This window comes from Lytechinus variegatus, chromosome 3 (genome assembly GCF_018143015.1).
Source record: "Lytechinus variegatus isolate NC3 chromosome 3, Lvar_3.0, whole genome shotgun sequence".
Classification (NCBI taxonomy): Eukaryota; Metazoa; Echinodermata; class Echinoidea; order Temnopleuroida; family Toxopneustidae; genus Lytechinus; species Lytechinus variegatus.
In genome coordinates this window covers 51,172,107-51,183,734 of record NC_054742.1, presented here as the reverse complement: position 1 = coordinate 51,183,734, position 11,628 = coordinate 51,172,107, and the positions used below count along the sequence as shown (strand labels likewise).

The 11,628-nt window shown below is 38.9% G+C and overlaps 1 protein-coding gene across 1 annotated transcript; it reads left to right on the top strand.

Moving 5' to 3' along the window:
- The first annotated feature begins 410 nt into the window (after positions 1–410).
- LOC121412062 lies at positions 411–6,027 on the top strand. The gene is made up of 2 exons (XM_041604974.1): positions 411–5,276; positions 5,468–6,027. Exons 1-2 carry the CDS (start codon positions 5,053–5,055, stop codon positions 5,733–5,735), a joined length of 492 nt encoding a protein of 163 aa, XP_041460908.1. The 5' UTR covers positions 411–5,052; the 3' UTR covers positions 5,736–6,027.
- Positions 6,028–11,628: the final 5,601 nt, after the last annotated feature.

The following is an 11,628-nucleotide window of genomic DNA, read 5'->3' as shown; positions in this document are numbered from 1 at the left end:
TTCTAGGTTATGATGACATTTCAAAAACTTAACCTTCGGTTAAGATTTGGTGTTGACGCCGCCGCCACCGGCATCCATCTTTGAGTGCCAAAAATGTGCATATCCCGCCCCTTGGTCGTATGAAACTCTTATCACTCGTAACAAAATCTTGATAACTCGTTCATAGCTCGCTTTAAGTCGTATAAATGTCACCGCAACTCATACTAAGCTCGACCTGACTCGTTTCGCGCTCGGTTCACTCGTTCAGCGAGCGTAGTGAACTCGATGTTGAGTCTTTTGTCACTGAAGCAAATTCCAGGAAAAAATGTAAATTTCAAGCGAGCTTGTGCGAGCTAAGGCGAGTTAGAGCTCGCACAGCTCGCATATGACTCTCAACTCCAACTCGCCAAAGTGGAAACCTTGCTTTACAAACATGGCCCTGGGAAGCATATGTAATATACCATAGAAACCACCCAATTTAAATCGAGTGAAACCTTTTCTTTTTGCTTGCTTGTAATTTTTTTTCTCATCAATATCACCTTCGTTTTGGAGGCCAAGGGGGGGGAGGGGTTTGTCATTTTTTTCTGACCAAAATGTCAATTTTTTTCCAAACCAGCACCCTCACTTCAATAAACATTCCCAGGCCCCTGCTTAAATACAGTATCTACTTATCCCGAAAAATATCTCTCATCACAACTGGAACAACAGCGAACAAGTATGGACTGCACAAGGGTCAAGCCCACATCGACTCAGCAATAAAACAACTTATGATGCAAGTTAAGGGAGCAGATGGGAGGTACACTGTATGAATGGGTGACAACTCTCCCAAGAATGGGACAGGTGGGACAATTGAATTACTCTAGAGGTAGGGGAGATCGTAGATATCTTCAGTTACTGAAGAGTCATTCCACCCCATCCATTGGCACATATGGTTGTTTCATTATTAAGTGACCACACTAAACAGTGCTACTTATCATTTGAACTAAGCATCAGGTACATGTATATGTACCTATAATCCTGAAGAATGTTTAAAACTTAAAGAGAAGGTAGCATGCCAGGTTCATTTTCATCATCATCATCATCATCATCATCCAAAGAGCTAATTACTTTCCTGGTGACATTCTTGGGTCATGTAGAGTCCATTTTTTTTAATGGACATGTGGATGTTTTCTGCAGCCATTCAATGAATGCAGCCTTGTACCTCTTCTTGAGATCTCCATTGCCTTTACACAAGTATATTTTTTGTATCACATCTTGTATGTTTAGGTTAACTGTATGTATTATTTCATTTTTTTTCTAACTGTAAAACAACGTATCTAGCTCAAATTTAATGGAGATAGGGTTTGCAAGAGGACAAGCAAAGCTCTATGAAATAGGTATAGATTTCAGAGCATCCACAGCCGCTCAATCACAGAAATTAACTGACTCAATATCTGCAAGAACCAGGAAACTTAAATTTGTTTTAAGGCATCGATCGCCTATCTCCAAATAAGTATCTCCCACAGAGATGGAACATATGCCAAACACTGTAGGGTGCATCAGTTGCACCCATGCTGTTATTATAAAGACAATGAGCATTGAAATAAAAATCGGAAAGGTCAACACACACTTAACATTCAACATCATTGATCAAAGCTACATTGGACAGATGTCTTTGACAGATGGCCAGGCTCCAACCATGAAACCTTTATTTGGAGGAACAGCAAAGTCTTTGTCGATTTCAGAGAAGAACGGAAAATAAAGAAATATTGAAGAAGATTAATGGAAGGATAAGAGGAGGCAGCCACATCTATGATGAGTGCTGAGCTGGCTTTCTTACAAGAACATGCCTAGTGGAAGCCACATCAGGCACACAAAGTCCCAAATTCACAAAGGTGTTTTTTTTTCAGAATCCACAGATTTTAGAATCCAAAGATTTTTTTTTGTCCACGAATTCACCAAGTCTGTAACTCACTTTTAGGACATCATCACCACGGCAAGAGTTCTAATGACCTCTGCCGAGGAAGGACATACTCGATCTTGACAAGAAGGAGCATGAGCTCAGAATGAAACTAATGAACAAAGAACACCAAAATGAATCAAGCATATGAACAATTCGATTACAAGAGAAAATGGCTAATGAAGAACATGCCATCAAAATGGAAATTTTTGGTTTACAGAAATGAGTTATAGAGGAAAGAGAAAAGCCCTTGGCTTGACTGATACAGATTGTTACTTCGGGTCAATACATCTCAATGAAATGTCTGTGAGGAAAGCATCAATAACTAAGAGCATACAGGGACAACACCAAAAGATAATGTGAGGAAACATCAATTGAAGCTATTAAACACAAATGTGTGTGTCTATTAATTACTTTTTTTATGTGCTTGTTTTCTAGATAACAGATGAATGGACAATAGATAAAAAACAGGCGAAAATTTTAAATAAAAAAATTGAATTGTATGTATGGAATAATCTCAGAAGACTGAAAAGTAAAATAAACTCCATTAATCAAAGGGATATACATCTAATATGACAAATCAGAGCATGTGTTATGCATAAAGTGATTATTGAAAATCATTTATTTCAAATGGAGACATACTGAAAATCATATTTAATTTCAACGAACGTGTAATCCATTAGTACAACCAAGAATATACATGTATTCAAAAAGACAAAAATATTTCTTTTTAAAGTTTAACCTAATCCAAAGAAAGGCTTTCTTTCATCACTAACCAGCACGCACTCAACCCCCCCAAAAAAGTGCAGGCACCGCCCACACCCAGAAAGAAAACCATGCAATTGTAAGACAAAACCACCACACCACACAACAAACAAGAGTCACTCGACCTGATGCGCTTCCAAGGAAAGGACATGAAACCGACAATAGCAGACAACACTAAACGTATTGTTCTGCCAAGAAGCATCAAGCACTTTCGACAAACCTAAACATACATGCCAACTCCTTCATATATCTCAATTATGGTAAAATAACTTTTGCAAACCTTGCAGAAAGCCTCACTGCAACACGTGGGGTTATTTTACCAGCAAGATATCCGGACCAAAGGGTACCTGGAAGATCCACAGGTCTTTCAAGTGTGGTATAAACTAAATAAAGCATTTATTGCATAGATGTTCCAAGTGCAAAATGATTTACATCACAAAGACAAAGAGGAGGCTTGCCGAAAGAGTGACGGAACATCTGTGTTCCATCAGGATCAGGTCAGCAGGTTTGCCTTTGGCTCATTACTTTACCCAACTGGACCATATTATCGGCCATTTGAAGGTTTGCAATCTGATTCTGCAATCTGATTCTGATACGGCCAGGAAAGAGAAGGAGGAGAGTGTCATCCATTCTCTCCAATCCAGTGGGATGAATGTGCCTTTACAGTCCTTTCCCGCACATTAATATGGGAGAGTGAGGAGAAGTGGAATGCAGACAAAGTGGGACACCTCCCCTATCTGTGAAAGTAGAGAACTAATCAGTAATTGGTTTATATCCTGCAATAGGTCTTACCTACATAGCAACCATAGAATCCATGTCAAGAGCTACACCACGATCCTTCAGGTAAGGTTAATTCAAACTTACTTTTTCCCATTTTTATTTAATTTTGGGGACTGGTGGGGAGAAATGGGAGAAAAAGTTTTGTCGCACTTCTCCCCCATTCTTCTCTTCTCTCCTTTTCCCATGCTTTACGTACTGCATTTCTATGATACTTGTTGACTTAATAATTTCATAATTTCCTGATGAAGACCATTGGGCAAAAATACAATTAAAATTTGTCTCTCAAGGGTTATTTATTTCCCCTTGTATTTTACCACAACTGACACAGGACCTTTCACAACATATGTAAGATGGCCTTGCTCCTAGAATTTAAAGTTTGTTTTAATAAGTTTTTACCACTTAATCCAGTTAGACTGTCAAAGATCACGCTCTGGAAATCTCGGAGGCAATCAGTACTTCAGGCAGATTTTGCTAACTTACTCTCCTTGAGGTTGGGTCGGAGACACGATTCTCAGTCTGGTTCTTGGCGCTACTCGGGACTCGTTACTTTTGTAATCCGTCCTTCATTTATGTTAAACATTTAACTTTGAACTGGAAAGAGATCTGGGCTCCTGAATTGCATGGTATGATATTACTTCTTTTTCATAAAAAAACTTAAAATCATTTGCTGACTTTCAAACATTTTGCCATATTTTGCATCACGTTGCCAAGCAACCAACATCATTCAATCTTGCTGCTTGGGATTTATATGCGTCACCATCGCATCCACCTGTGAAATGCAATAGACATGTGCACCATATCAGTGAGCACTGCATACTCGTTACAAAACATAGATAAGACCATGTCACACTAATATATTGTTGCGTAAGAGATCACCACCTCTGGGAGATTTGCCCCTTTTGATGACGAAATTGACATGAAAAAGTCTCTGAACTTGGAAGTATCATCTGCGGTTTCATATGCAATGATTACCAAAGGATCTCCTGGCAGAACCAAAGCTGCACCAGATCTTCGTGTAGAGGATATCATTGCAAAGGTTATTCAAGCAATTCAACCTATGCTTGTTGAAGCTATAAGCACAGCAGTGACCGCGGCAATGAGAGTCATGATGGATAACATCAAGCAACCTATAGAAGTGCAGCCTCCGCCCCCAGCCTTGCAGATGGATGTGCAGCTCCACAGTTTCCAAGTGTATGAACTTGAGTAGTATACCAGGAGGGAGAACATCAAGCTCTATGGTATCCCGGAACAAGAGGAGGACACCAACCAGCTGGTACTCGACGTTGCTAAATAGATTGGGGTGCAACTCCAGCTTGAGGACATCTCAGTCAGCCAATGTGTTCCTGCCCCGAAGAAAGCTGGAAAACCTGGGCCAATCATTGCTAAGTTGGGGTGAAGGGAGAAGAAAGTGGAGGTGATGAGGGCCACTCTCCCTCTTACTGAAAAATCAAAACTTGCACAGCACTTTCAGACCATGCAAAAAATTTCAAAGGACAAAATGAGAAAGCTTTTTGACATTGCTTACACAGTTGCATATTGTGAACAACCCTTTGCCATGTACAAAAACTTTGTGCTCCTTCAAAAGAAGCATGGCGTGGACCTTGGGAGTGACATACGTAAATGATGTTGCATGGCGCACATTCATTCATCACATAGCTGCCACTATGAGAGAAGACCTTGAGAGGCTTTTTCAACAGGAGCTGTTGTACTTCTCATTACTGTTTGATGGCAGTACAGACAAATCCATCTCTGAGAAAGAAGTTGTCAGCATCAAGCTCATTGAAAATGGCATTCCGAAGATAAAACTCCTAGGGTAGGGTAAGTAACAGATAAACGATTCACTATAGTGCAAAGATCTTATAATTGAGCAAATTTATTTCAAAATCAATGTAGTGATCATCATGTTGGGGTATTAATATCATTCAAAACTCCATTTAATTAATCTGAAAATGTTCTGATATTGCTTCATTGTCAGTAACTACTATATAATTACAGTTGAGTGAAATTCCTCTATAATTGCAAAATAGCAGAACCAGAAAGGTGTGATGCTGCTAAAGTTGAGCAAGCGATACGGAAGTTGTGTGAAGACCGTCCCCTCAACCTGAAGAATGGATTTGTAGCATCCGCAGCTGATGGTCCTGCAGTAAACTTTGGAGAGAAAAGTGGGGTCCTGACCAGATTCAAGCAAGATGCTCCATGGTTGATCAAGATGCACTGCATCATTCTTAATGTGGAATACGTCATGGACATTTATGTTTCAGAACTTGATTGATATTGATGTTTTTTTGTTTATACTACGTAAATGTACTTGAAACTTATGCACTTATCAATTATATTCCCGGCCCTGGGGGTCCCGGGACATAGCCAGGAATGTACAAAAAATTGCTGCCCTGCATGCCAGGTTGTGTAGCCGGGACATGGCGGGGAATGTACAAAAGACTGTTCCCAGCCCACGGGGACAATCATTGAAGTTAGCGGGGACGTGTATGGCAAGCCGTTTGTACCATAAAGGCGATAAACCGAGTTTATCGCCGATAAACAGAGTTTATCTCGATAAACTAAGTTTTTCACCGATAAACTCAGTTTTTCAGCGATAAACTCAGTTTATCAAGTGATAAATTGAGTTTATCGCGAGAAACTCTGTTTATTGTCGAAAAACTCGGTTTACCGAGTTTTTCAGCGATAAATAGAGTTATTTCGATAAACTATGTTTATCACTCGATAAACTTAGTTTATTGCCGAAAAACTAAGTTTATTGCCGATAATATATGGAAAGTGTTGCTCAGAAAGCCAAATAATTTTGCATTTTTTTGGAAGATTACATGTAGAAACCAAAAAATTGGCTGTATGTAGTGAAAGTGTGAGAAGGGGGGGTATTCAATTTGACTGATGTCTACATTCATGTATATACACGTGCAAAAGGGCTGTAATTGTTTTTGTTTACAGATTATACTCTTTATTTTTATAACAGTGCACCAAGCCCCTCAAAGCAAGGATGCTCCCAGCGTGTACCAATGGGTAACAGAGGGCCACCATCGTATAACATTCAGCAACAGCAACTTCAAACACTCCTGAATATGCGCATGACAATATCCAAAATAGCTAGGGGTGGTATACTTGGAACTTCCAGCAGAAACACCATTTACAGAAACTGTGAACGTTTTGGTATTCAATTACCTAGACAGAGATACAGTAACATCTCTGATGAGAGCCTTCAACGTACTGTGCAGGAGGTTCATCAAGAGCAGCGCAATAGCGGATCTGAAGAGATACGAGCAACTCTTGCTGCAACCAGGGGCTTAGTTGTACAACGGCAGCGAGTCAGAAGGGCACTCTCTTTGGCAGATCCAGTAGGTTCAGCAAGCCGATGGGCCCAAACAACGCAGAGAAGGACATATAGTGTGCAATCTCCAAATTCTTTGTGGCATCTAGACAATAACCATGCTCTTCGCAGGTAAGGACAAAGGTCATTATCTTTTTTAAATAAATATACAGTAATAATATGACCACACAACCCGATCTATTAATAAAAATAACTAGACATAATTCGTCAGAGTGACAAATTCGGCGACATGCAGGATACATCATTATTTTTTTCATAAGGAATGAGAACAATGTCAATGAAATGGTCTCTATAAAATGTCAGCTACACCATATTAAAATTCAGGATGCACTACACTCACAAAGTGTAAGCTGAATCGGACCTATGGTTTATGAGATGTAAAACAAAGGTCTGGATGATTGGCCTTCATTTGCATTGTTAAGATACCATTGTAGCCTGAAATTAAAACTAATTCATATTATAGGACTTATTTTTATGTTAATATAAAAACCCATGTTTTTCGGTAGAATTTATATATATTTCTCTAGTTATGAATTTATGAATATTAAATTTTCCCGTAGACTTAATAAACAAATCTTAGAGTGGAATATCATGATAAAGAGAAAATGTCTGGGATGGAGACTAACACCCAGAAAGTGATAAACTGAGTTTATCGCTCGATAAACAGAGTTTATCGAAAAACTAAGTTTATCGAGTAATAAACTCTGTTTATCAAGTGAAAAACTTAGTTTATCGCGAAAAACTCTATCTGATGACATTCTTGAGAAATATATCTCAAATTTTGATATACTATGTTTATGCGAAACTAGGGCAAATTCCCCCAGTCGGAAAGAAAGCTCCACCTCAACCTTCCTTCAAGACTGAATAGAGAAAAAGGAAATGAAAAAAGGAAACGGCCATGAACTGTATGGACCCGCCCAGGATCTCCTGAGGCAGTGCTGTGGGAGTCATCAACACATTCACCTGCACAACTTTTCAGGTGATCTCTCCAAACTGAATGCATGGATGGCTGCTTTCAGCAACGCCTATGTCACGGTGTCAGGACTAGTACTTCAACTTCTTCTCAGTAATTCTCTTGGGGTCCAGCTGAGTATAGCGACCATCTCATTGCCTTTAGCTACTCAATCTTCAATGATGGACAACCTTCAGCATTAGCCTTGTAGGATAATTTTTTTTTACACTATCTCTGATGCTGGGTATAATTTTAAGCAAACAGGAGGATTATAAAACACAAGAAAGTAGAATAGAATGTGGATGAAGAGTGAAAACTTATAGTGGCTCATAAAGTAGCCTTTGTACAAGGCTCTACGGGCAATGTGTTTTCCACCAATATACAGTACTTCTTGTTTTGAACAAAATATTGGCGAATGCCTGTGACGTTCTAATAAATTCAATTCAATTCAGTAATAAACAAAGGGCTGACGAAGACTTCTTACTGAAGTGCAGAAAATCAGGCCCTGAAGTGCAGTCACTCCAGTCACTATAGGAGTGCCTGAAAGAGCTGAAGTAAGCACTTTCTTTTTACAATGTATGAATTCTGCCATTTTTTTACACTGTTTCTTAATATCAAGAACTAAGAATTTGGTCTTTAAAGCTAAAGTTTAGAAAGCTGAGACTAAGTTAAAAGTAACACAAGTGGAATGCCTCTGGCCGTCTCACCTGCATCACGCGGTTCAATACAGCAGCAGTGCTGACTTTGAATGCTACTCTAACTCGCACAAGATGTTCAGTGATACATGGTTACTCTTATGTCCACTTTTTATGAACGAGACCAATAAACTTACAGAGATATGATGGTTATTCAACAAAAAACCCCAACATGGCCAAAGTTCATTGACCTTACATGACCTTTGACCTTGATCATGTGACCTGAAACTCGCACAGGATGTTCAGTGATACTTGATTACTCTTATGTACAAGTTTCATGAATCAGATCCATAAACTTCAAGTTATGATGGTAATTCAACAGATACACCCAATTCGCCAAAGTTCATTGACCTTTGACCTTGGTCATGTGACCTGAAATGCACACAGGATGTTCAGTGATATTTGATTACTCATATGTCCAAGTTTAAAGGAGAATGAAACCATTGGAACAAGATAGCTTGTGTGAAAACAGAAAAATCAAAGAAACAGATCAACAAAAGTTTGAGAAAAATCGGACAAATAATGAGAAAGTTATGAGCATTTGAATATTGCGATCACTAATGCTATGGAGATATCAAATTGGCAATGCGACAAAGATGTGTGATGTCACTTGTGAACAACTCTCCCATTACTTTAGTATATATTTCACTTGAATTGCCTCTTTTATCACATCTATCCATAGATCATGTGTCCTTTCTACATGAGGGCATGTAATACATATTTTTTTAGAATACATCATGGATAGAGAGTTTGTATCATCATAAGAAAAAGCAAAAAGAGACATTTTGAGGGTATTTTATAGTCCACCAAAGGGAAAGTTGTTCATCAGTGACATCACACATCCTTGTCGCATTGCCAAAGGGAGGATCTCCATAGCATTAGTGATTGCAATATTCAAATGCTCATAACTTTCTCATTATTTGTCCGATTTTTCTCAAACTTTCTTTATTCTTATTCTTTGATTTTTCTGTTTCTACACAAGCCTATTTGTTCCAAAGGTTTCATTCCCCTTTAATGAACTAGACTAATAAACTTTCAAAGTTATGATGGTAATTCAACAGATATCCCCGATTCGGCCAAAGTTCATTGACCCTAAATGACCTTTGACCTTAATCATGAGACCTGAAACTTGCACAAAATATTCAGTGATGCTTGATTACTATTATGTCCAAGTTTCATGAATCAGATCCATAAACTTTTAAAGTTATGATGGGAATTCAACAGATATCCCCAATTCGGCCAAAGTTCATTGACCCTAAATGACCTTTGACCTTGGTCATGTGACGTGAAACTCATGCAGAATGTTCAGTGATACTTGATTAACCTTATGTCCAAGTTTCATGAACTAGGTCCATATATTTTCTAAGTTATGATGACATTTCAAAAACTTAACCTCAGGTTAAGATTTCGATGTTGATTCCTCCAACATGGTCTAAGTTCATTGACCCTAAATGACCTTTGACCTTGGTCATGTGACATGAAACTCTAATAGGATCTTCAGTAATACTTGATTAACCTTATGGCCAAGTTTCATGAACTAGGTCCATATACTTTCTAAGTTATGATGTCATTTCAAAAACTTAACCTCAGGTTAAGATTTGATGTTGACGCCGCCGCCGTCGGAAAAGCGGCGCCTATAGTCTCACTCTGTTTCGCAGGTGAGACAAAAACTAAAAAGTTAAAAAATCAAATTGTCTGGATGATCTGAAAAGTTGTTCCAACTCTAATCATTAGATAGATATGGTGAGCCACTGCTAATGGCTACTGGGTAGGCATTTCATATTCAATTTGCCTTATTGTCTTATTGGAGGAATGGGCAGGAATTTCTTGGGGAGAACATCAGTGAGTATAATCAACAGTCTACCCGACAGTCTACACATACTGTCTTCGCCACTGACCTAACAATAGATGTACTCTGGGTACCAAACATGGAGCTGTGTGATTTTCGCGAGGAGACATTATCATCTACTGTCATGATTTGTGAAGAATGTGGCTGCAGTAACTGCTTTTTTTTCAAGCTTGAAGAGGGCTGTCTTATAGATGAACAAAAGTACTCCACAGTGTATTAATAAGATTTATTCTCTTTATGCATGCATCTCGTAAAGTTATGGGCACTTTAACCAACCACTGCCGTTCCTTACGGATCTTTGAAGATCAAAGAAAAAATCTTATGTACAAGTGTCCTAATCATAATGTTAAAGGTTTATTTCATTTTCTATGTGCACCCAAGTGTTAAGTTGTGCAATTACAAACCACTTCCTTTCCTTCTAGATGTTTATAGTTCAACGAGAGAAGTTAAATGTACAAGTGTACTCTACAGTGTATATAAGAAGTTTTATTTCATTTCTGTGTGCATCTCAGTTTAAAGTTATGTGTATTTACCAACAATTGATATTCATTTTAGATTCTTCAGGTTCAAAAGTAAAGAGAAAAAGGAAATTGAGGGATCATTGCTTCTTTGGTATCCCTGGTTTTAGTGGAACTTCTTGGAGATAGCAGGCTGGTGGAGCAAGTGGCTACACATATTGACACCAAGCTTGCCAGATTACAAGAGGACATTGACCGACAGGAGGCAAGAATTTTTGATCTGGAGACTTACTGGGATGACCAGAAGAGGGAAATTTGGTCGCTCAAAGAACAAAATTTGACACCTAAAAAGGGACCTAAACATCCAAGAACAGTATAGCAGGTGGAATTCTCTGTACGTCTTTGGGGTACCAGAGCAAGCAGGAGAGTCTGCCGAGGATTCAGTTATAAATTTGGTAAAAGTAGCATTGCAAATTGACATGAACAGATGTCATTGGCTGAAGTAAAAAACACCAAGGAGACACCGGCAGGGTGGTTCTTGACCTGCAAAAAAAGATCACAGGTTCTCTACCAGCGTTGGAAGCTGGCCAATTCCAGGCAGTCTATTCAGGAGGATCTAACAGCAGCTAACGCTAAGCTCCTGAAGGATACCTGAGATCATCCACGTGTCAAGGAGGCCTGGACCTGTCTTACAGGCCAAATTACAGCCCTGATTCCAACTAGTGACCAAAACAGAGACATGAAGAAACTCATTAACATTAAGACTGACCTCAACTCTATTTGAAGTTATTATGCTTCTCCCGTTTTCTTTTTTTTTACCCATGTATCAAAGCAGAATGTGCAAGCTGCAAAGAGGAGCATGATACCA